Genomic DNA, 25,206 nt, shown 5'->3' on the forward strand with positions numbered 1-25,206 from the left:
CGGCCCCCGGCGGGCTCGGCCCCCGGCGGCTGCGGCCCCTCGGGGTGCTGTCCCGGCTGCCCCGCGGCTGTGGCACCACGGCGGGCCCCCCTCCCCTTGCCAGCCCCCCGGGCTCGGCTCACCGCCATGAGCCGCGAGGGGCTGCGGAGGCCCCGGTGAGCCCGAGGGACGGGCCGGTTCCTGCGGGAGCGGCCACGGGAGAGCAAAGGAGAGCCGTCAGGTTCTTGTGCGCGTACTTGGGACGAAGTCGTTGCCCGCTGCCTTCTTTCACCTTGGCTTGTGGCACCTGCCCCGGGATGGCTCCTGAGGGGTTCCCGAGGGGCTGAGGGGGAGCTCAGGCGGGGGGCCGTTGCCACCGGCAGAAACTGGGAATGTTCCTCCGGCAGCGCTGGGCGATGCCGCTTGAGCCTGTCGGGCCCTGAAAGTGCGGCGCCCCAAAGCTTTGCGGTGCTGCCAAGGCCCTCGGGCGGAGGGCGGCGGGGTGGCACAGAGTGCTCTTCTCTGCCCTTGCCCTCGTTCCCTCCCCTCGGGCCTGGCTGTGCTTGCAGGGGCTTCATCTGCCGCGGGGGGTTCATCTCCTGCAGGGCCGCCCGGGCCGATGCTCGGCCCTGGCGCTGCCGGGCCCTGCGCGGCAGGCGCTGCCTTGGTACTCTGGAGTGGAGAAGGACGGAGGCAGTCGGTGTCCCTCGCTGTGAAACGGGGGGATGCGGCACTGCCGCTGGGGGATGCTGGAAGGACCGCAGCATCCTTCCACCGAGCGGCTGAGCCCTGCTGGGTGGCCCCTGGGTCACCGTCTTCCTTCCCATGTAGAGCAGCTGGCGGCCAGGAGTCAGGCAGGCCGGCTGAGAGGGGCTGCAAGTTCCCCATGCTCCCAAACCTGCTCCGGAGGGATTGACCCACTCATACCCGTTCAGCTGCTGACACTGTGGGAATGGGCTTCTGGCACATGCTTCCTGGAGCCCACCATGAGACATTCCTCGTGGGACATCACAGCATCTGCATACGTTTCCTTTCATTTCTCCATTCCCCTCACCCTGGAAGTACTCTGTGCTGTTCTCCTGGGAGAAGGGGTGCCCTTGTAAGCACTATGCCCAACTCGAGGTGTGTGATGTGTTTGGGGCTTTTTTTTTTTTTTTTGGTTTTTTTTTTTTTTTTGTATGGGTAAGTCACTATAAAAGTGATGAAAAAGGGTGAAATGGCCAAAATACAGACGGACATGTGTCAAACCCAATTCTAGCTATGAAAACCGTTTTGCAGAGTTCACCTCTTTCCTCTGTCTCCCGCCAGTCGCCAGACGACTCCCTCAGGTGCCCCCCGGTTCCTTTTGGTCAGACTGTCACAAGCCCTGACCCCTCCGGGGCAGAGAACCGCAGGGCATTCATGGAGCGTGCAGTAGCTTACCAGAGCAAGCCTTGCTGACATGAAATCACTCTCAGCAGTCCACTTGGTGGGAGGACAAATGGAGCTCCGAAGGGAAGAAGGACATTAAGGCGTTTCCTTTCCTCACCTCGAGTCTCTTCATTTCAGTGCCAAACGGGAGGCGAGTGCCCTTGCCTCTGCTTGGAGCATGGTTTTTCCTCCCAAGGAGGGGGCGTTGGTTCATACTTTGGTGCAGAAGGACCTCTAGCGTCCTTTTGTAGCTCACGCTTTGGCCTCCTAGCTCTAGCTCGGTGTTTCTTGATCTCACGACCTTCCTATGGACTGTGGAAGGAGGTAAGGTCCCACAGGGTGTGCAGAGAAGTGGCTGTGAAAGACAGGCTGGGCGGCTCCTCCCTGGGGAGAAGTCAATTACTGTGTGCCCCAGGTTCACCTTGCTTTGCTTCTGCGGCTCCTCCACATCCTTTTTTCTTCACCCCCGGGGCCTCTGTGTGCCTTTCTCTATGCCACAGGATGCTGCATTCAAATATATTCCAATAAATGCTTCTGGTGTCTCAGCAATGAATTTTCCACTGCAATTCAGTGAACGCCAGTATAAATCTACATGAATATGTAGATATATATGTAGATAGATATGCAGAATCTATATGAAGCTGTAGATTCATGTTGTGCTTCTTGGGACTTTTGTGGAGTGCCCCACCAAAATCTGTGCTTAGTATTCAGCAGCATAAAATTTTCTTAAGCAGATTAAATTTAATTAATCAGTGGAAGCTATTAGGAATACAATGAAAACGCTCTAAGGCGTTTTGATCCATTTCATCATTCACATGGGTATCCCTTGTTTCAGCAGCCGGATGGCCCTGTGCGCATCCCTCCAGTGGGAAACGGGGGGGCGGGGGGGCGCAGGCTGGGTGGCCTTTTTTGGAGGGGGGGGCCCCGGAAGCTCCCGGTGTCTGTGCAGGCAGGGGAAGATTTAGCAGACGATAGGAGAAACTACGTGAGAATGGAAGCAGACGGATTTTAGATGTTGATATGTTTCTAAACCAGACATTTCACTCGCTGCTTGTCTGCAGGCAGCCGAGTGTCCCCGCCCCGAATTTGCACGGGCTTTTGCTCAGCATCCCGCGAGCGGCAGAGGGACACGGGGACAGCAGAGGAGGTCTCTCAGCGTACAGAAGCCTGCGAGGGCTGGGCGCAGGCGCGTCGCCCTCCGCGGTGAATGATGGAGCCGAACGGGTGCCTTTTCCACACGGAAAACCCCAGCATCCTTCCACCCGCCGCCTCCCGGTTTCCGCTCTCCTCCGTTGCAGGGCGGGGGGTCAGAGCTGGCCCCAGAGCCCCGGGAGCCCGGCCCGGGACCCGCTCCTCCTCCCGCTGCCGCGGCACCTGCCGAGTTTGGGTTCCCGCTTCCCCGCCGGGACGGGGCGTTCCCGGCGCTGCTCGCGGCGCCGCCCGGCCCGGCCGTCGGGGAGCGGGCGGTGGCGGCGGGACGGCGGCACCGGCGGCGCCAGCGGCGGCGGCGGCGGCGGGGCCGGGGGAGCCGGGCGGGAGGTACCGGGCGGCGGGAGCGGCGCGGCGCGGCGCGGCGGGAGGGGCGGCGAGCGCCCTGCCCGGGGTGGGAGCGGCGGCGGGACCCGCCGGGACGGATCCGTGCGTGAGCGAGGACGGACGGGTCCGTGGGGGTGAAACCGCTCAAGGTGCGAAAATCTGCTGTGCTGCCGCTTGGGGTGTCCTGGTCTTGGCTGGGATAGAGTTAAGTTTTTTCATAGTAGCTGCTATGGGGCTGTGCGTTGGATTTGTGCTAAATGCAGTGGTGATAATGCGGAGATGTGTTAGTTGTTGCTGAGCAGCGCTTACATTAGGCAAGGACTTTTCCAGCTTCCCATGCTCTGCCAGGGGCACAAGAAGCTGGGAGGGGAGGGGGCACAGCCAGGACAGCTGATCCAAACTGGCCGAAGGGATATTCTGTATCATACGACATCATGCTCAGTATATTAACTGTGGGGAGTTCGCCAGGGGGAGCAGCAATTGTGGCTTGGGGACTGGCAGCGTTGGTTGGTGGGTGGTGAGCAGTTGCAGCTCTTGGGGTTTTTTTCCCCAGGTTTCACCTCTCTCTCTCTCTCTCTCTCTCGGTATTTTCCTTATTATCACCATAATTGGCATTATTACTATTACTATTTTACTTTAATTATTAAACTGTTCTTATCTCGACCCACGAGTTTTCTTACTTTTGCCCTTCTGACTATCTCCCCTGTCCCACTGGGGTAGGGATTGAGCGAGTGGCTGTGTGGGGCTTAGTTTCTGACTGGGGCTAGACCACGACACGGGGAGAGCAAGCTGCTGCAGGAGGCACTTCACTTAACCATGTCACATTGCACAGTAGTTGGGGGAGGCTGGAAGGAGGCAGACCATGCTGGGGGATAGACGTGAATTTTCCTCTCTGGTTACGTGTTGTGATTAAGCTGGGGAGGTGTGAGAAGGGTGGGCAGCGAGTCTCCAGGGGTGCTGGGTAAATCAGGGAAGGCTTTGCTGTTGGCTGCCTTTCACCCTTGGGCATCCTGGCTCTCAGGCGCTTGTGCTGCAGTAGGGCTGCACGCGAGTAACTGAGTAGATCTGGTGACCCAGGGTCAGGAAAGCACACACAGCCCATCAGCTGCAGACAGGAAGGGACCTTCTTCTGCGGGAAATAGGCATGAATTTTATGTCATTGCTTCTCCAGTGTCTTGTGACAAATCTGGGGCGGTCAGGTACCTCAGGAAGTGCTTTATCTCCCCAGAACACACTGTACACCTGTGCAAAAGTAACAGAGTGTGCTTCTGCTGATGTTTTGGTGATCATCTTGGGACCCAGTGGCACAGCAGTCTAAGAGATAGAGAAATGTCTTCTAGTGATTGCCAGGAGAGTTGTCTGGCATGAAACCAAGCAGTGGGTAGGACACTGAAACCCCAAGGGGCCTGAGAAAATAAGTCCTACACACTTGTCTTACTTCTTCCTGAGGAGCAGAAGCTGTTGGTGAAAGCAGTAGCACACAGAGATCTTGGGGAGGCAGCCTAGATGGTTAAGATGTCCGCTGCCTTAGCGTGACCATCGTGTCTGCCCATATTTGTTCTGCAGAACTCACACAGTCACAGAGGAATGAGAAGGTGCAGTGTTCAAACCATGATGCGACACATATGCTTGTTCTCTCCCCTGATGGGAAGCTTTCCGAGCAGTGGGCTACAGTTTCAGCTGTCTGCTCTAAGACAAGGTAAGAAGCTTTCACAGGGTGGAGGTATGGATGGTGGTGGCCAGAGAAGGTCACCCACTTTTCCTAACGGTAACACCCCAGAGACTGAGGTGTGTTGTAGAGAGGGAACTGGAACATATTCTGGAACATATTCTTTCCTAGTACCCCAAAATTTATCTTCTTTTGCTACCCAGCAAGAAGTGCAGTGATTTTTGGGATAATACCAAGATATGAGCTGCTTGAGATGCACATGACACAGCCTTCTCTCAAACTTAGTAAGGATCAGTAGCATATACCAGAGTAACACAGATGACTTGCAAACCACATGTGGCTTGGGAAAGCTGCACGTGAAGGACCCAAGCACATCTGAATCTTGCCACCTTCTGATTAAGCTGTGAGGGTAACCATCGTTTGAAAATGGCACAGCAGTTTGCTGTGGGATTTTCTATTAACATGTCCAGGGCTGAGCCTGATTCTCTTCCAGCTCCCTGTGGTGCAAACCACAATCAAATCAGTTAGTGCAGCTGCAGTAGGCTACCATAAGAGCAGGGTGAATCAACTTACAGGTGACCTATATTTTTTCCACCTAATTCCCTCTGAACATGCTAGGACTTGGTGAGCAGAGGATCATCTTTTATTTTGGCTCATGGTACAGAATCTATATATTTTGAATTTTTTTTCTTATTTTGTAGGCTGGTGAAAGAACTAGGAAACCAAGTTATTGTTCAAATAGCATGCGGGGACCAGCATGCCATGGCGCTGTCCAGAGGTAGCCTCTTTCAAGCACACTTCTCCTCCAAATGGAGTCACATTATGGCAGGCTTGCTTTCAGAAGGGCGTGTTTTAACTCCTTCCAGTAGTTGGTGACACCATTAGAGAGTAATGAGCAATGGGTGGGGACACAAAGTGCGCTGGCTATCAGCGCTGCCCTTTCCTCCCAGCACGCAGGGACCTGCAGCTCTGTCTCTCTCCAGTTCCTGAGCACTGCCTCTCCACAACGGTGTGTTGTGGAGAGCAGACGAGGCCACCCCACTCTGCAGTCACCAGACGTGATCGTTCTTAAGTTGGAGCACCTCCCTGGCTGGGAACTTCTCCAAGTATGGCTTTAGAGGTGGAAACACCCTGCCTTTATTCTTGCTGTGTTGTGTCACACGGGCAGCATGGGACTGCCCCAAAGGGGACAGAAGCAAAAAGGGAGATTTGGTTGATGCTGATGGTCTCACCTTGTGGCTAGATCCCTGAAAACCGCACTGATTCTTGCTCCCACTCCCAAAGTGCAAAGACTCAAGAGAAGCAGTGGGGCTGAGCTGTTTTCTTTTGTTCTGTGTGTGAAGGAGGTGAACTTTTCACCTGGGGCCAGAACGCCCACGGCCAGCTTGGAGTGGGGATCCAAGCCATGCTCATCCCCCAGCCACAGATGGTGCAAAGACTAAAGGGCCTCTCACTTGCTCACATTGCTGCCGGGGGAGCTCACAGTGCTGCCGTGTCACTCTCTGGAGCTGTGTACTCCTGGGGAAAGAACGATTTTGGACAGCTGGGACTTGGAGACACAGAAGGTAAGGAAGGACAGCAGTAGGAAGGTGTTTTCCTCGTCAGCGGGCTTACTGCCGGCTCAGGAGTGGCTCCTCAGATGATTCAAGCCCCTTTGGAGCATCAGCGGACAGTAAAGTGTTTCGAAGAAAGCATATCTGGATAAGTTCTTTGTTTCCTGACCAGAAAAGGAATGCAGGGACAAGGGACGTAGGGGTTGTATTTCTACAGAGAACTTCCAGTCATTTTATGTGGCCTACTGGATAGCATGGGTTCTTAAAACTATATGTCTCAGAGGTCCCTTTCCACTCCCATTCTCTCTCCAGGCAGCCTTCCATGAAGGAAAATAATTTTGTACCTCTTTGCCTTCTTTAATTCTCTGTAAACACAAGGTGAGAGAAGAATTAAAATTACACGTTGTCTTCAAACCTAGAAGGCGAGAGCAGAGTTGCCCTAGCCAGACAGAACCTGAAGTCAGTGGGATCTGAATGAGTCCACACACTTGAGAGTCAGATATTTTGGAGCCAAGTACCTTTTGGCGAGCAGATGTGAAAGTGCTGCATTTTGTTTCAGATTGAATGTAAATGAGAAGAAAATACTACAAAAAAGACAGAATATTATGAGAAAGAGTGTTTTATAGTGGAAGGTAGAAAACAGCTCAAAACCAGGTTGTAAATACATTAATTGCTCTAAGAGAGGACTGAAAAGTGCTAAACCCCCCGATTTTCTAAATCTTTCTTTGTGTGAGATGCCCCCAGTACTCTGTCACTTTAGCAGTGCCATCTTCTTTCCAGGCAGGGCCTGCCCTTCATATGTTGGAGCGTTAGAGCACTGGAAGAATGTATTTATCTCATGTGGGGCAGATCATACTGCAGTTCTCTCCAAGGTGAGTCTGAAATGGGAAGTCAGCATCTGAGACCTCACCCTGCGAAGAAAGGTAGACTGCTAAAATTGAAAAATTGGGATGGCAATGCCTGCACCCGTCTGAGTCTGAAGACTATTCCCAAGGGATGCTAACTAAGCTATTGGGAACACTGTCCTTTTCTCAGATTCCCGACACCTGCATGCAAACTTTTGCGGGGAGATGACGAATGTGAATCCTGGGGCGAAGAGGAGCAGTTCAACTCTCAGTACTTTTTGAAAATATTTTCTTTTTTATAGCATATTGGGGACTTCAGAAAATGTGAACAAGCGCTAATTCACTAGGGCTTACTCATACAAGTAAAATTCTTAAGCAACAGGGAGTTATTCTCAGGGGTTAAATTGCTTTTCTCAGGTGTTAAATGATGTGGACATTGGTCAGTGTAAGATTAGGCTTGATGCGAAGTGAACTCTACCTGTGTTTGGATCAGGGATGTTTTGAATCAAGTCCCATATAACATATTTTGTCTTGCTGGCTCTCACTCTCGGTGGTGACCATTTGAATGCCACTAATAATGCAGTGATCCTGTTGTTTGTTTCTTCATCTTCAAGGAGGGGTTGGTGTGCACCTTTGGAGCAGGAGGGGCTGGCCAGCTTGGTCACAACTCCACCCGGAATGAACTCATGCCTCGTTTGGTGGCCGAGCTGTGGGGAGCAAGAGTTTCGCAGGTTTCCTGTGGCAGGTGGGAAAGTACAAACAACATGCCTTCTAAGGTCAAGGTCTTAGGGGAATCACTGAAGAACAGTAGGGAGGGGGTTCACCAAGATGTTCAAACCCCTGTATTCCAGTAGGTCAGCACTGTCAGAATATCATCCACTCTTCAAGTGTAAGCCACCCTCCTGTCACAGCCTCAGTGAAAGCAGAACCCTCAGCCCATGCCGAGCAGAGGAAGAGGGCTGCAAAAAAACGCCAGAAGTCCTTGGGGTTTTGCTCTTTTAAGAAATGAGGGCTGAACAGAGTTCCAAAGGGCAAAAGACCATCAAAAGCCTGTGTCGGGAAAGTCACTGAATTCACGTCCACTTTGACAAAGCGGTGGGCCCTTAGAAAGCACCGAAGAGTGGTGATAATTATCCAATTTCATTCTGCCTTTCTGGAACTGGGCCAGAAAAGGTCTCCTGTTGACCCTGAGGTCCCTTCCAACCTGTGATTCTGTGTGATTCTGTGACTCTCCTAGGCTTTGTATGAGGCTCGGCAGCATTGAAGTTGGATGTTAAAAAATGGAAGGGCCTGAAGCTAGCAAGGCGTAACACTATATTTTTGTATGTGGAACCAGGGTAAATCACAAACATTAGGGGATAGTATAGGAAATTTCAGTCCATATGTTTCTTTATTGCTGAATGTTTATACAAGGAAGGGTCCTAAGACTGTGGTCACAGGGATTCTACTGCTGGGCTGTCAGGACTTTTAAATACAAGCCTCAGCTATCCACTCTGAAAATGTATCTGTAAATTTTTTTTACTAGCCCAGTGGTATTAGCTTATTATGACTATTTATCTTTTTCTGAACAGACAGCACACCCTGGTCTACGCCCCCTCCTTGGACAAAGTCTATTTGTTTGGTTCTGCTGAGGAAGGACAGCTGGGAGATGAGAGAAAGCCTGATCAGTTGATACCACTTCCCATCAATTCATCAGCGAATACTGGAAAATCCTCTCAGAGTAATGACCATTGCAGATGTGTACAGTCTGTATTGCTTTCTTCCAGAGAGATGTTTGCTTTCTTGATTTCATGTTTACACGAAGAGGCTAACATGTCTCAGGCTTACTTGGTCATCCCAACAGATTCTACAATGGAAATTCCATTTGCTGCTTGATTTATCATCATGGGTAATAGCCACGCTTTGATAGACAGCTACTATCTGAGGGATTTTTTTACTGTTCCACATCTGTGCACTGAACTCTTTGAAGATAATGACCACCTCTTCAAATATTCCTTTGAAAATACTTTTATTCTTTCACAGAAAAGAACTGGTCATGAAAGGTGATTCAAATTATTGCAGTAGGAAACCGAAGTATTGTCCTTTACAAGAAGAACAAGGTACGTGCATATTTGACCATGGCTTCTAATTTTACCATTGTTCACATTACTGCTGGAAACATTTAGATTTAGATTTTCCATGCTGCTTTTAGCGCTCCAAGTTTGTTTATGTCTCTTGCAGTTCTCCCCATGCTTATGCAGAAAGGAACTTGCATTACAATTATGTAACTCTTCTGTGGTTAACACATCTGGCTCATGCTGGATGACCATTAATTTGTTCACACATAGGCTGAAGTCTTCTTGTAATGATTGGCTTGAAACAAAGGATCCCATCTGCTAGACCTGTAATCTTGCCAATATTTTCATGCATTTCACACAGAATTCCTATTTGAATGGAATTGCCACTCTGAAGGATAAGGAAGTGGACACCTGGATTTCTAATTCCAGTTCGCAACATTGGGAGAGTATAAAAAAGTCAGTCAGAAACCTGCTGCTTTCCCCCTCCCAATACATGATTTTCTCCAAAAATCCCTAAAAGTTATTATTCTTTGGAGACTACTGTAGGAACCAATGTTCAAGAATTTTGCTGAGACAGAACCTTGTACCCCAACTTCTTACCCAATTTTTGCACAGGAAAAAGGGGTGTTGATAAGTAACAGCCCTTTGATAACTCTTTTGCTTCAGATGCCTGTCCTCCTCTTCTTGCATACAATGGTTGTTAAACTGATGAAGAGCCTACAAGTTAAATCAGTGAAACATTTGGTCTGTGGACCGAGGCCTTGTGCAAAAATCGTAATCCAGAGTACCCAAACTGGAATGTTTTGTGTGTGTCAGCATTTAAAAATTAGTGATCCATTCTTTAGTTACCCATTGTCAAAAGCAGTAAGTATATATATATTACTGTGGGAAGCATTACATTTTCAGCTGAGGACTATGATTACGTAGTCTTTTTTCAGATCTTATGTGGGAGGTTATTTTCTTTGGGTCAGTCTGGCTCCAGCTGCTGATTTTGAGCATTTAAAAATCTTGGCTAATTTGGATCTAAATTTTTCCCTGACCAAAAGTACGGTTTGTATCATATGGAAAGTGGTTGTTGAGAGGGTGAGAGTGGGTTCTTTCCAGATCTTGATAGCAAGGGCCTGACAGCAAATTGCTTGATAAAGTAGCTAATTTAATAAGAATAGAACCAGGAATACAGGTAGTGAGTAAGTCTAACATCCCTTTAGATGCTGGGAACCCAGCTTTTGTGCAGCAGGAAAGGGATACTCTGATGGATTTTCCCTCAGCACGCTACAAAGATCCTGTCCGTGGAGGGGTTCCTCCCCACTCCCATGCCACAGTGCCTTTTATTTTGCATAATAAACAAAACAAGATAATGTCTCAACCTGTCAGAAGAAGATATCTCCATGACACCCACCAGCATGCAACACATGCTGTCACGGGGCACTTGACCAGGTTCCCTCACAAGGCCCAGGAGAGCAGAGGTGGCTTGCCGAGGATCACTAACCCCTCGAATACAACATCTTCTGCAACACTGTCGATAAAGTGGTGCTAGGAAGAGTTTCATGTGGTCAAGTGCAGACACACTCGTACACGTTTTTTTGTTCTTTCAGAATTAAAAACCTGAAGTTGCTACTTGTGCTGAAAGGATTAACTTTGGTTTGTTTTTTACTATCAGGAATATCAGACTGATCTTTTCATCTGAGGCTTGCATCAATGGAAGCTTCCTGGAGAAAAGGCAGCGTGCACCAACTTAGACATAACAGAATATATTGGCTGCATGTAAACTGACCAGAAAGCATTATTTTAGGCCTTATATGTAGAGAATATTAGTCGTATCTGAATTTGCAAGAAGCAAGTCTGTATTTTTCAAAGCCTGGGCTAAAATTAAATTTTTTATCCCCCCAGTCCTATTGAAATTTGCTGTAGAAGCTCACATTCTTGCAGATTATCCCATAGTGATGTTTGACAGATGATGATAAGGGTTGAGTCACCATCCCTGGAGGTATTTAAAAGATGTGTAGATATGGCACTTAGGGATATGGTTTAGTGGTAGACTTGGCAGTCTTAGGTTTATGGTTGGGCTCGATGATCTTAAAGGTCTTTTCCAAACTAAACAATTCTATGATTCCATGCCAAGCCCTTTAGGCAATATTACGGCTCCCAAAGGATCCGTAATAGCTCCTCCTGGCACTGAAGTGCAACTTTGTTTTAGGGTGAAGGAAGCCTACCATTAACAGTGCACAGCTACACAAGACAGGACCGACAGAATATTATTCAGATTACACCACAGTGAGAATATCCTCTTAGAACAGATGAAATCGTACCCACTGGAGCTGGGGCTGAGCTTTCAAGTATGTTCTGATGTTAGGATGCTTCACTCTCCAGTCAGTAACAAAAACCAGCTTCTCACATCATTTGGTGTTCTTTATTTCCTTGGTGATAGAGGCAAACATTTCAAAACTTCCAAAGAAGTCTCAGGTGTAGACATGTCAGAAGTGCAACGTTTTTATAAGAAGATCAGCAAGAAGCCAAAAGTCTTCCAGGAGGTAAGAATTCGGTATAAGGATTCTCACTACACAGATACTGAGGACCTCTGGATTAGTGCATAAAACTTGGGAATTCTACGCCAACCTAATTCATAGATGATTCTGGCAAACCATAATTGTATTTCTAACCTTGTCTCTTTTTTTTTTTTTTTTCCTCTGAAGGTGCAAAACGAGATTGAGAAGTTACTGCCATCATTGTCTTCCTCTCCCATCTCACCTGAAAATTTCAGAGTCTACTTGATCTTGCCTGTCCTTCTGCAGGGAGAAGATGACAGTTCTTCCCATTCCCTCGGGCTGCTAGCACAAGCCATCCAGAAGCTACAGCCGAAGGACCTGCAAACTCTTGGTAGGATTTTATGATGATAGAACTGAACGATTTAAATGCTTGGTCATTTTTGACTGTGGAGCAAGAGTTAGTATCGCCAAGGTCATTTGTTCCAGAGTTCAGCCTGGAAGAAGTGCTTTTGGTAGAAGTAGAAACATGGGAACTACACAGCAAGACACAAGAAAAAAAATAACTCTCAGGTTTACTAATTTTTGTAGTGCAAAATCAAGTTTTTTTGTTTCATTCATTTGATAAAAAAAGAAAATGTAGCTTCATCCAGAAATTACAGTTATTAGCATATTACCTGTGATGGATACTTCATGAGCTGTTTTGTTTACAGAATGCCTGTGGTCAAATCTAGGAATACCCTTTTCCAAGGAGCTGGTGTTCTGTATCAGAGGGTTTCCCAGAAAAAACCTGTCTCAATTCATGAAAGGTTGGAAAAGAATCCCCTGCAACATGCACCCATGTGAAACAGACACTCTGTCAATACTGCAGATTCTTTACCAGGTGAGAAAGTGGATCCTGATTCGATAAGACATATTGGTCCGAGTTAGATATTTTAACCCTTTTTACTTGTTGCATTCTCTGGGTTTCCTTCTTACAAAGGAACATGGGGCCTCATCAGTTGACATTGCTTCAGGAATCTCTTTGGCTCTGCACCAGCATAGCGTTGAAGGAGTCCTGCTCTTGACTTGTGCCTGGCTGACCCTCTATAGAAATGAAGAGCTGAAGGACGTTCTGGGCCGTGGCAGGGGGCAGGATGCTTTCAGTGGTGTGAGGAATGCATGCATTGATGCGTATGGAGCTATGGATGTGCTGTCCGTTATGTAGTGTGCCCATTCCCCTTTCTGCTGGTGAGATCCCTCACCCCAGCGACTCCTCACAGGATTTAAAAGACAACCCACCTGCTTCGCACATCATGGCTGCTACAGTAACACTGCCTGACACTATTAAGAGCCTGTTACCCGAGAAACTTTCTGGGACAACAGAATTAGAGTATCTTTAGCTGCATATGAACAAGGGGAAGAAAAGGGGCAATAACTGTATTCTTCTTGACAACCATCCTTTCTCCTGCTGAGAGGTTCAAAGTTTAGGAAAGTCAGGAGCTCAAGCATGCACTTAGTACGAATCAGAGAGAGTTGTTCAATTTTGTTCAGAATTGAATATCCTTTTGGCTGAGAATGCAGTTTTGGGCCTCGAAGTTTAGACACTCGAATCTGTATTTATCCAGATAAATAAACTCAAAAGCGCAGCAGGCCTACTCTTCCGTAAGCAGTTACATCATTTGGAGCTTTACATGTTTGCTGTCCCCCCAAAAACAATATCTCTGCCAGGAAATAAGTATGAACATGAATAGGGAACTTCAGATAGTCCTACAACATGAAAGACACTCAAAGAAAAACACGCCTTTCCTGATGGAATCCTGTTAAGGGGTCTTCATTGCAAATGAAAATTTGCTTTCCTGCTAGTTTATACATGGCTTTCTGAGACTTCTCGCTGCTGAGTGCTGTACTAATTGTAGCACTTCTGTCCTTCTACTTCTGCGCAGAGTCTCAGAGCTCTTTCCGCAGAGAGCCCTGTTACTCCTTAGTCCTGTCCTGCCATACAGACACATAGCTCGCTAGATCTGCTGACACCCCGTTTCATATTGCATTTATCAATGCAGGTGAACTCCAGAACTGGTTTCAGAGTACAAGATAACAACTTCTATGTGCCTCAAGTGAAAGAGATTATCAGATTATTTTGTTTCTTTAATGTAGAAGTAAGTATAAAATCTTACCAGCAGTGCAAAATGGGTTTTTTTCCCATTTTATTTAAATGAGTCGATCATATGTGAAAGCCGACTCTAGACTCTAGTCCAGTACATCTCAAAGACAGTGCATTTTCCCTAGTCCTCAGCTGTTCTAAATTAGGCAAGCCAGTTACCATCCCAGTATTTTAGCAGCTACAACAGTGCCTCTCCTGAGACGACCCCTGGTTCTGAGAGTCAGAGCCGTCCTCCAGCATCTTAAGCAGCTCCATTTGCTTTGAACCAGTGATCAGTGTGAAATAGCACCATGAGGGATGGTTGCTATACTTCTTGTTACTCTAGATTTTACTATGTTTAATAGAAACATTGTGAGGTCTCTTTAAACTTTTATGTAGTAAATACTATGATTTATACTAGTATTATAGTATTTTTACTATCCAATACTGCCCTATTGAGCATTTCAATTTACTTACATCTAAAAACAAAGCTGTGGTAATAAAAAATAATCTGTGAAATGGTTTGATTCTTGATGACATGAAGGAGTGAAAATTAGCTACCAAACGCAATTGGTGTCACAGGAAGCAGCATGAAGAGGAAACGTGGATTGCAGGGGCTTCCTTTGGCAAAAAATGTGGTTTTCAGGAAACTTGGCTGGAATTCGCAGGGAAACTGCCTAATTCTTTCATAAGCTTTCATTTCCTAATCTACCAATTTTGTACCAATTAACCAGAGTGGAAGAGGAGGTTTGAGAAACAGTATAGAATCAAAAGCCAAAAAGGATATTACCTGAAGTTGCTGCCTTATCACACTGGAGGTGTAACACTTCAAATTAGGTTATTTTGTATACCAATATCTACCTTTGGTATTACAGATAATAAACCCAACAGTTTTTAACAACAACATACCATAACCTGGGTATCCAGGACATTTTTACTATGTGTTTTCATTTAGCTGAATTATGGAAGATGCTATTAGAATCACTATGTCTCTGGTTTATTCTTGGGGCACTGTAACACAAGCGTCTGCCTGCACAGACAGTTCAGATGTCTCTCTGCCAGGGTTTCCCACTCACAGAAGTGTTTAGAAGCTGCTTTTAGAAAGTGTGCCGCTGTTGGTGCAGCGTTCACACACGCAACACGGGCTTGCTTCAGAGATACAGGAGTTTGCCAGGGTACAGAGTGACACTTCAGTCTGCACACGTACCCCTGAACTCTGATTTTGCAACAGAAAATCAACACATCTTTTTCTTTCTTCCTTGTCATTTCTGAAGGCCTTATGGAAGCTGACTGAATATCCATGTATCTTTGACATGCAAGACAAGATTGTAATTCATAACACAGAATGCAATGCCCTGTCCAGCCTCTTTACTTATGTAAGTGTGGCCAATTTTTTTTTTAACCATTTAGAAGAGATTGAAGAAGACACTAACACACTGCTACTTCAATCTTCAGACATACTTAATACCGATACGCCAGAAACATTGGCTTTTTCCAGTCAGAAGACAGTGCCTTCTGCAAGACCAGAATGTTTAAATGGACCCATTTAAACAATGCACCATGCCAGCAATTCAGGGAGATCTTAACGGTAAGATACCAAATTGTGTTGTTAGCTCTGAATATATTTGCTGCAGTGTTCTTTGGTTTTTGGTGTTACTGCAGTATTGGTAGAAGAGTTTCAGTATTCACTGAGCATACAAAAAAACCCAACTACTCATCAAATTATTACATGTTCCACAGGGGGTGTAGAGTAAATCTGTGGGGCAGTAACTTACATTTTTATTCCAGGTAGCCATGAAGCTTTGTTGGCATAACTTAAATGTGAGTGGCAGTGCTATTTGTTGTGAGGTTGCTTTGGGGTAACGTAATAGGATTGCCAGTTATCAGTTTCCTGAGCAAGGTCCATGACTATTACTGCTAGACTGACTTTAAAGACTCTAGGCTAGTTTGCTGTATGTGAAAAACCTGGTGGCTGGGGAGCCAGCATTAGAGGCCAGCAAGTGACACAGCCACAAAAGCCATTTCCCTCATGGAGGTGCTGCCTGAAGGGAAAGGAAGGATAGTCCCAGCAAGAGATGAAAAGGTGATTATAATGCTGCTGTCTCTGTGTGGCTTTAGCCTGTGGTTTCCACACAAACCTTAAGGTTGTGGCAGCTGTATTTGCTTCAGGTATCACAATGCTAGCCCTGTCCTGCAAAAGCCGTTAGATGGCTGACGTGGGAACAGGGCACTTGGCCAGAGCAGAGCTCAGCTTAGGATCCATATGCCATATCAGTTGCTAACAGAAGGGCTGTTGGAGTCTGGCACCACACTGGTCCAGCAGGAACTATTGACCTCAGCGCCCCATCACCCAGTTCTAGTTCTGTCCAAGTGAGCCTTCTTGCGAACCAGAGCTGTCAAAGCTTTTCCTTCCTGTACATTTAGGAGAAGATTCATGGTGGCTCCTAGATCTACTTTTCCTTCCCCCTTCCTCACTACATCAGCTGAAAGAGGCATTTATTTACAGAGGCAATAAGGCTTGTGCTTTGTACTGTTCTCTAGAACTAGAGTCTCTCTCCACTGATTGTGCAAGAAGCCCCAACAAACAGCTGCACTCAGCTAGTTGGCCTTCGAGTGCACCTCTTGCAGGCTCTGCCTTTTACACTGTGCATCACAGCGTTACTTGCCCAGCAGCAGCCTGGTCAATTTGACTGCATTATTAGTATCCCACCAAAAGGCACCAAGGTCTGCAGTATTTGTAACTTGGTGCTGCATTTCTGAATTTTTCAGCAGCTAAAGGACATTCATGTGGCTGTGTTGCAGACGTAAACCACCCAGGAACAAAACATCAAAAAGAAGCCCTTGTAATAGATTATCATAGTGTTAACCTGTCGCCTTTGTAGCTGTGTCCTTGAAGACATTTTGTCAGACAGTACCAAGAACAGAGTTCTTTGCACCTCACACCCTCATAGTGGCCTGTCACTCTTCTCCAGTGCTGCTATAAATGAAAACAGGGAAGGTTGAAGTAATTAGCAGAAGTATCTTCTGTTCCCTGTCTACTGAGGATAGCACTAAGAGGAAAGATACTCCACGTACTTAAATAGCATTTATAACTGCTGACTTGGCTACCAAATCCTGGGCTAATTTGTTGGAGTTTTCCCCTAACCTCTCTGGAGATGTCTCTTTAACAGAGATGTCCCAGCCTGGCTACCAAAGGTGGGCACTCCAACACATTTAACAAACAGTAGAGGGACACAGATCTCCTAAGCAGACATTGGAGTATGTTGGAGGCTGTTCTAACAAAACCCCCAAATGCACAAGTACATCTTTTCTGCAGCACTGTCATTTCCCCTTCTTTTTCTTAAAAAAAAAAAAAAGAAAAAGAAAAAGGCAAGCAGCTACTGACATACAGACATGGGTATCATCCAAGTAAATTTCCTGATTTAACTAAAGTTTTGTTATTAAACATCAGCTGAACTTATTTCATGTCCTTCTGACAGTGAGACAAATCCATTTCAATACACACACCAGTTCAAAACAAAACCAAAGCTCACAATTCAAAGAGAAATTCATAACACTGCATGTTGTCATTGCTTATTATTTATGATCAGTTATTTCAGTCAAGGTACAGTTCCTCATAAAAACAATCACCATCTAGAAGATTTTCATTAGTGCCACTACAAACGCACAACACTCTTGAAGAGATACACTAGAAGGAATTAGTGCTTCTTGTTATTCCTCCTCTTTATCTGCCTTAGCAATAATTAAGTAATAGGCTGCTGTGGGAGACTTCATACAGTTCCAGATACTACTAGGACAATTATGACAGCCACTAGTGCCAGAAGGGAACCCTCTCAAAATCAGCTGCAATATCCGATGACATTAAATAAACTCCACTGCTTTAGAGAAGGCCAGGGGTTAGCATATGCATCACACTAGTTGTGCCTAAAAAGCTTAATCCCCATCCAGGTCCATAGGTGGAAGAATACATAAACCGGTATCGTAACAGGAAGGAGGAGACTGTAGAAACATAAGCTAGCTGTGCTGGTGCAGCCCTGTGGGAAGGTTTCATCTACGCTGGCTGAGTAAAACAAGCCTGCTAGGGACAGGAGGGGAACAAGCACCGTCAGGGTGGGCAGGGAGGGGAGCATGCCTCCTCTCGCCATCAGTTCACAATCTGTTCACAGCTGTGGCTGGTGGGTCCTCAGGGCTGCTTCGAGCCCTCAGCTGGGGGCTTCTTCTGAATCATCCTGGCAGCCTCTGGGATCATGTTCGGGATGCCGTCGATGATGGGGTAGGCGATGCCCAGCTCCTCGTTAATGAGCTCGTTGGTCGCTTCTTCGTACCTGGCCAGGCGAGTCGGGGGGGGGGGGTGGTGGTGGTGGTGGTGGTAAAAAACCAAACGAAAACAAAAGGAGGAGTGAATAAGCTAGGTTTGCCCTCTGACAGCTCCTCTCGCTCGCCTCGGAGCGGCAGCAGGCCAAGGGCGGGCTGCGAGAGCTGCCCTCCCGCTGTGGAGGTCCCGGTCCCCGACCCTCACCTCAGCGGCCGCTTGGAGAGCGGGCACACCAGGAAGCGTAGCAGCGACGGCTCCAGCGGCTGCGGCCGGCCTGAGCCTGAGCCCGGGCCCGGGCCCTGGCCCTGGCCCTGGCCCGGGTCCCGGCTCTGCCCGCCGCCGCTAGCTGCGCGGCCGCCCACCACAGCCACCCGCCTCAGCACCGCCGCGCCCAGCATGGCCGCTCCCCCGGCCCGCTTCCGGTGCGCCGCCTACCCGCCCCGGGCTGCGCTGCGGGGCGCGCACAGCGGTTCCGCCTGTCCCCCGCGGGTGGCCGTGCCGCTCTCCCCGGCGCTATGGGTGTCTCGGGGCTTGCAGGTGTCGTTCGTGGGCGAAGCGGGACTGGACCAAGGCGGCCTATCCCAGGAGCTTTTCAGCGTCGCCGCCAGGACCCTCTGCCAGCCCAGCACCGGGGCCTTCCGCCACGTCGCTTCCGGCCTGGTGTGGTTCCCCAGCCAGGTGAGGGTCCTGCTCCCGGGGAGGGGGGGGGCTGCGCCCAGGAAGCGGCGCTTTTTAAAATATGCACTTGTTTTTCACCAGGCCTCGAGCTGTGACAACACCTTTTTCCATATCGGGACACTGTGTGGCATGGCGCTGTAGAAGAGGTGCACGGCACCCTTCCCCTGCACCAGGGCTCTCTACAAAAAGCTGCTGGGCCTGGAGCCTGCCCTGGAGGACCTCGAGGAGCTCTTGCCAGCCGCAGGCTGGTACGAGCCAGGCAGGCCCCGAGCTTTTGCTGGGAAGCTGCGGCCAAGGCAGGCCTCCTAGCTTGACGATGTGCACAGAGGTCTCCCAAGGCCATATTTGGGGTACCTGTGGCAGCTACATTTGCCATTGTGGAGTTGCTAAAAGCCACAGATTTTGGAGGTGGTCCTTGTCCAGGGCACGGATGTTGCTCTTGAACAGATGCTGGCATCACCAAAAGAAAAAGCCAAGCCCCATGGCTTAGAAGGGGTCAGATTTCTGCTCTATGTGAGCTTAAGTCCACACTGTGACTATATTGTTCAAAGCTACTTTGGGCTGTAGTTTGGACTTGGAAGAACTAAGCACCCAGTTACTAATTGTGGTTGGTTTTTTTAATGATTTATTATCAGTTTCCACAATGATGTTATGCACAAGCACAGTATTACCGTATGCTGCGGCTGTGCCAAATATGAGGGGTTTCCGCATGCTGGGAGAGGAGATTTCAGGCAGATGTAGCCAGGACAGGTACTGCTGCCACCAACATAAAGCTTCTAGGACCCTGAAGCCCAGCTTTCCTTGCAAGAGCTATGAACAGCCAAGAAGATGAGAACCCCTTCCCATGAGCCAGTGACCGTTGAGGTGGGCTGAAATGTCAGTTTGCCTGCAATACTTTGAGAGATGCTGCACCCCAAAACAATTCAAAAAAGATCATCCCGCTGGTCCACAGGTAATTCCTCTCTAGATGATATTTGGAAGAAGAGGGCTGTGGTCCAAGCCCATTTGCCACAGAACTTTGTGTAAAGTTATCCCCACAAGGGCGTGGGGATGGTCTTGCCTGGAATCCTTCACGGTGAAGGCATCTGCCCTTGGCTCATGGCAGCAGTGATATAAGTGCACAGATCAGTTTAGGGCCATATATGAAGGTTCTGTGTGAATATAGGTGTTCTGTATATATATGCAGTTAAATACTGCTTGTCAAAGGATGGTTTTCAGCAGAATTTGAAAAGTGCATTGAATGGTCATGTTTCTTCTCTCTTTTTCCCCTTTGTTTTTCAAAAGGAGTCTTAAGGGAATTTTGGATGAAGAATGTGATCATGTCCTTGAGAGCCTGGGCAGGGACTTCACGGTAAGACATTATTCTGCCACTCAGACGTGCCATGCATGTACTCAGGCAAGACAATGTCCCACTGCAAATGATACAACTTGTCTGTAAACTCAAACTAGTAAGAGTGCTGTGTCAGGCCCTACAGAAAGGCAGAACGATAGAGACAGCACATATATATCTGTCATATATAGATATAGCATCCAATGTTTTCATTTATTTGCATAGATAATGGAAGAAGGAGATGGTGGTTGTTGAACTTAAAAGAAATGGTGCCAACATTCCTGTCACTAAGCATAACAGGTCAGTTTTCTTTTTCTTATCCTCTGGTTTGGAGCGTATTAAATACCATCTCTATACCCGTCCCCATATACTCTTAGAAAATATTAAACATCAGCATTGTGCTGTTAGTCTCGGTCCAGTAAGTATAAAACAGAGGAGGAACAATCTGTTGATAAGGTATTGCATCAATATTAACCACAGCACAGGGGACAGAGAGAAATCGTGTGGCCTGAGTTACGCAGATGAGCTGTGGACCCGTAGGGATACAGGGAAGGGCTGTTTAAGAAGCTCAAATTATAGCGTTTACATGGGTTTGGTTGTACAAGTACAACGTCACTCAGCAAATGCTCATCACAAATAGGGGGAAGAGTGAAACTGTACTGATTAGCAGCTGTGCAAATATTTATTTTGATTTCAGGGTAATTCTTGGGCATTCAGTGGGAGTTTTGCTGATTTTACACTGTCTGGGTCTGCTAGGTTCCATCTTACTAGTGAAGCGTCTGATAGGATTTCACTGGAGAGTTCACATGAAGTACAAGGAGTATTATCAAAATGAATCCATGTTGGCCAGCATTCTCTTTTATTTGTGATGATCCTCCCAGCTTATTCAGTGAATAAATAATTGCCAGTGATGACTGCTCTCAGTAAAGACTGAGTCTTTACAGTAGAGCAGGTCATGTGGAATAAAGGAATAAGGAATAAAGTTCTCTATAATTCTCCTTTTGAAAAAGCACCTATTGCATTGCTTGTTTGATTCAAAATATCTTTGCAGGAAGGAATTTGTTGACTTGTATGTGAATTCGGTGTTCAACGAGTTGGTACGGAAGCCGTTTGAGGACTTCATGCAAGGGTTTTTAAGAGGCTGCCCAGCTAGAAAGTGGAAGATGTTTCTCCCTATAAAGCTCCAGATTGTTCTCCAGGGACACACAAAATTTGGCTGGCATCTGCTGGAAAAGGTATTGAATACAAGTGCAGCTTACTTCTGCTATATCTGCTGAGCATAAACTCTTTCTGACCTGTTCTTTTGTTGAGTGCCTGGGTCATGGACAGTAGAACAGAAGCTCAGGGGACCTTCTCTTTTCTTGATCTGTGTCTCTGCTTTGACTCTGTTCCTAGTCTAAGTCAGGTACAAGAATAAAGCGGATAAGAATCAAGCTCAAGGATTGTCATATGAGTCTGTGAAAAACAAATGAACAAGCAGATTCCAGAGGTTAAGAGGATCTGAATATCTATGAACAGGATTATAAAATGTATTGGATAAATTGTTAAACAAAAATGGAAACAGTGAGGATTAACTGGCCTGTTTTATTTTTATCTCTTCAACAGAATGTAACATACCACCGGTATAAAAGTTAGATCGAACCATCTGGAATTTTTGGACAGTGTTTCACAAACTCCCAGAAGAAAAGAAGAAAATGTTTCTTGGTAATGTATCAGGCATTTTAAACTTTTCATAGCCTTTTTCTCTCCCTCACAACATGCATTTTAGGTGCTTGCGGATGAAAAAAACCTATAGTTCCAAACTGCTTTTCGACATGTTTCCCTGCCTGCCACATTTTCTAGTGAAAGCCACAAAGAAGTGATGCAAAGAATTGCACAGACACAGTTCTGACCTGCCTCACATCCCCTGAGGCTTGCCCGAGTGCATCTGACCACCTTGAACGTTGCAATTACTTTATACTTTACTTTTGTGGTTATCAGTTGTTGGTCAGAGGCCTCGACTTGTGTGAGCGGACTATGCTGATGTAAGCAGTTTGGCTTTCTCAAAGGATCACAGAAGCTAGCTCATCCTTTTTAAATGTAGAACGTCAAACCTAGCCTGGCCTTTCTGATCCACAAAATCTATATAAGTAAAAGTAAAAAAGCACTTATAATAATGAATCAGCAAGAGACTTTATTATATTCAGGTACGAATTCAACAAAGCAAAATAATCACCTTATGGAAATAGCCATATTTTTACACTAATTTTCCCTCATGATTTTCGTCCTCCGATAACTTTTTTTTTTTTAATTTGCTAACTTGTTTTTGTTTTTATTTTTCCCTTTCCTTCAGCTTTTGTGTCAGGGTCTGATCAAATGCCTGGCTATGGAGTGGAACTTTTAAAATTTTCTATTATAGATCCTCAAGCAGAAAATCCAGATGAGCTCTACCCTTCTGCCAATACCTGCAACCACGTTTTGTTCCTCTCCAGATACAGCAGTAAAAGAATACTCAAGAAAAAGTTGCTCTATGTCACAGAGCATAACGAACATTTTGGCTTGTGCTAATTCTTGGTCAGGCACACTTTAAAGCAAAAATAAGGAAACAAGTCTTTGTTTCACTTGTCATATTTTTCTTTTAACAACTCCAATTTAATGGTTTCTACCCTGCCTTATTTTTACTGCACTTTATAAACACTTGAGCGTGTGTATTCACTGAGATTTTATGTTGATTATGAAAAGCAGCTTAGACCAAGTACCTGATTGCTGGATTATGAAGTTAGGAAAGAAGAATCCTATTTAACATGCCTTCAAGAAGCAAGCTGATAACCACGTATATTTACATATATGTGCATCATGTCTGCACTGTGCTGGTCGTGTTTAGTTGGTGAGCTTTCAGCAGCAGGGATTCTGTGGTTTGAATTCTGCCAAACATACAGCCAGTATATGCTAAGTAGTCGTTGCAAGAGGATGCTAGGGTAAAGTTTTCATCTGTATTAGTTAAGGATTCTCTTGGGGAGCAGCAAATGCTAAGGAGACACGTTCCTGCAAACTGTGAATTGGAAGAGCAGTCTGTGCTCACGTGGATATGGTCTTCGATTTATCTCAGAGAAGCTCTTAGGATGAGGATCTGGTCATTCTTAGGCTTTGTCAAAGCTGTATTTGTAAAGCATTAATGGACTTAATTATTTAGTGTGATAACACTGTGATATTTGTCATGTTTCTTTATATATTCTAAGGAGATGTTTGGCAATCAAAATATTAGGCTTGCAGAACAGCTCTGCCTACAGAACCCTGTGGACATGAGGCTTGTGGGGCTGCTGGAGGCTCGTTGTCAAAACAGTGCATAGTAGTGTCAGGGTATTGACAATGTCAAGCAGGATGTGTATTTATTTTTCTGTATATTTTGTTTTGTGTAAAAATACATGTCGAGAGAAAGAGAGAGACAACAATAATGATTTTTCAGCAGTCCTCTTCCCTTTGGTATGTTAAATGTGTCAGTGGGCATACAAAGACTTTTACTGTGTTGAATTAAATAACAATTGATTAAATTTGCACACCTGTAGTTGTGTTCTTCCTTTGTTACGCAGCTGCTAGTGCATGACAGCATATCAGTGTTTTCTGTCTTCGTTGATACACAGGGGAAGCCATTCACAAGAGGAGTCAAAGGCTGATGTAAGTGCATTTCAAATAAATGCATTGCATAGGCTGAACAAGTCAAGGTCTTTCATGTTTGGTGTGGAATATGCTTTAGGTGAATGTAAAAACTGAGAGCAAGAAGAGAGCAATTCTTAACAGCTGTTCTGTCTTGACTTGTGTTGGGTATCACACCCTCTTGGACCAGGGAGGCCATCTTTTTGAAATGCCAGTAAATTACATAAACCTTTTTCAGAAGTGACTGGTAGGCCAGTGGTTTTTTTTTTCTTTAGGAAAGTAAATGTTTCCTAGGAAAGACATAGGTATTATTTATGAATTTCCAGCTCAGTAAAAAGGACATTGTTACATTGTTAAGAAAAAGAAAGCCTCCTTTTCAGTTACAGTGTAGTTATTAGTAAAGAAAAACTTCAAGTGCTCACCTCAAGCACTGGGGTGGTACAGGAGAGCAGGTGGCACTGCACTGGCAACAGAAAGAGGGGAACTATTGCCTCGGAGGATGCCAGCTGCCAGCCAAGGGGAGCACAGGGACACATGGCCTGTGCAGAGCTAGCCCCTGGCCCCTCGCCCGCCTGGGGCAGACAGGACACCACAGGGATGCTTGCATCCTCTGGGAAAGGCACCACCTTGCTGCAGGTGTATTTTTTGTGGAAAGAGGGAAGTGGCAGAAACCCAAGCTGTTGTCCCCAGGGAGCCAGGGGGTCCCCATTCCACGCCTGGCTGATGCTGCTGCATGATCACAGCTGTCTGTCATGGCAGCTTAGCCTGCTGCTCTTTTCCAGCCTGCTCCTGGCTGCTTGTTTCCTTTCTTAAGTTTTTCTAAGCCTCTGATAGGGCTTGGAAACCCAGAATCATCTTCTGTGCTGTGCAAGTGTACAGAACATGTATTCTGTACAGATTTCAAAATAACCATTAGAGATTAAATGATAATAGGTTTATTCAGAGCCTGAAGGAATTCCCTTCTCATCATGTATGATGCAACATCACATGGGAGATTAAAGCCCAGAATAACTTTCAAGGCTATTTTTAATTTGTCCTCAAATAAGCCTTGCTTTTATTAAAAAACCCACCACCTTCAGAGGGAGCAGAGTAAAGCGCTCCTCCGTTATTTTCTGAAATGAGTTTGAGGACCAAGCTGTGCCTATGTTTTCTCAAGCAGTGCTCATTATACAGTATGCAGGGGAATACGGGCCGCAAGAGTATATTGTACCTGCAGCAAGAATTTTTTTAAGACCACTCATCTGGTCTGACCACTCGTCACCTGTAGAGAAGCGCAAGAGCCTGGCAGAGCAGCTGATGTAACCAGGGTGGATCTGGAGCAACCAGAACACGCCAGCAGATTGTAATCCATGAGAAATGAAGGAGGTAGCCTGGTGAAGCGCGTTAGGGGTGAGCTTCATGCTGGATTTGCTGCAGAGAGGACACCATGCAGAAATACTGCTTCCATGGGAGGTAGTGGGACTTTGCCTTAGCTGGCTAATCTCCAGCTGAGCCCCTCTGAAAAGCTCTTCCCTGACATGGGAAGGGACAAAGATTGAAAAATACAGAGGAGTTCATTGCTTCCAGAGCAATACAGAGACATCAATGGCCACATAG

General features: G+C 46.6%; 3 protein-coding genes across 3 annotated transcripts; 1 reads left to right on the top strand and 2 right to left on the bottom strand.

Moving 5' to 3' along the window:
* The first annotated feature begins 126 nt into the window (after window positions 1-126).
* LOC104041404 (E3 ISG15--protein ligase HERC5) lies at window positions 127-23,513 on the top strand. The gene is given in 28 exon segments (XM_064450814.1): window positions 127-155; window positions 1,661-1,713; window positions 2,688-3,074; window positions 4,492-4,624; window positions 5,296-5,372; window positions 5,938-6,159; window positions 6,928-7,019; window positions 7,607-7,737; window positions 8,564-8,712; window positions 9,015-9,091; window positions 9,411-9,505; window positions 10,710-10,769; window positions 11,478-11,580; window positions 11,743-11,926; window positions 12,246-12,415; window positions 13,575-13,670; window positions 14,929-15,030; window positions 15,110-15,178; window positions 15,180-15,242; window positions 18,507-18,647; window positions 18,729-18,895; window positions 19,932-19,998; window positions 20,203-20,216; window positions 20,218-20,277; window positions 21,029-21,212; window positions 21,583-21,604; window positions 21,607-21,681; window positions 22,310-23,513. Coding segments are annotated over 28 exon segments (3,237 nt in total). The 3' UTR covers window positions 22,525-23,513.
* On the bottom strand, window positions 17,216-17,799 carry PIGY (phosphatidylinositol glycan anchor biosynthesis class Y). The gene has a single exon (XM_009500667.2). The coding sequence runs from the start codon at window positions 17,797-17,799 to the stop codon at window positions 17,569-17,571; it is 231 nt and encodes a 76-aa protein (XP_009498962.1). The 3' UTR covers window positions 17,216-17,568.
* PYURF (PIGY upstream open reading frame) lies at window positions 17,838-18,401 on the bottom strand. Its single transcript, XM_064449926.1, has 2 exons — window positions 18,174-18,401; window positions 17,838-17,979 (listed from the first exon to the last, which is right to left on the bottom strand). The coding sequence occupies exons 1-2, from the start codon at window positions 18,365-18,367 to the stop codon at window positions 17,838-17,840; spliced, it is 336 nt and encodes a 111-aa protein (XP_064305996.1). The 5' UTR covers window positions 18,368-18,401.
* Window positions 23,514-25,206: the final 1,693 nt, after the last annotated feature.

This window comes from Phalacrocorax carbo, chromosome 4 (assembly GCF_963921805.1).
Source record: "Phalacrocorax carbo chromosome 4, bPhaCar2.1, whole genome shotgun sequence".
NCBI lineage: Eukaryota > Metazoa > Chordata > Aves > Suliformes > Phalacrocoracidae > Phalacrocorax > Phalacrocorax carbo.

Excerpts from the sequence above, each read along its gene's own strand:
- PIGY (XM_009500667.2), bottom strand. The coding sequence starts at position 17,799 with ATGGCGAGAGGAGGCATGCTCCCCTCCCTGCCCACCCTGACGGTGCTT.
- PYURF (XM_064449926.1), bottom strand. The coding sequence starts at position 18,367 with ATGCTGGGCGCGGCGGTGCTGAGGCGGGTGGCTGTGGTGGGCGGCCGC. Across the intron at positions 17,980-18,173 it reads CTCTCCAAGCGGCCGCTGAG|GTACGAAGAAGCGACCAACG; the intron begins GTGAGGGTCGGG and ends TCGCCTGGCCAG.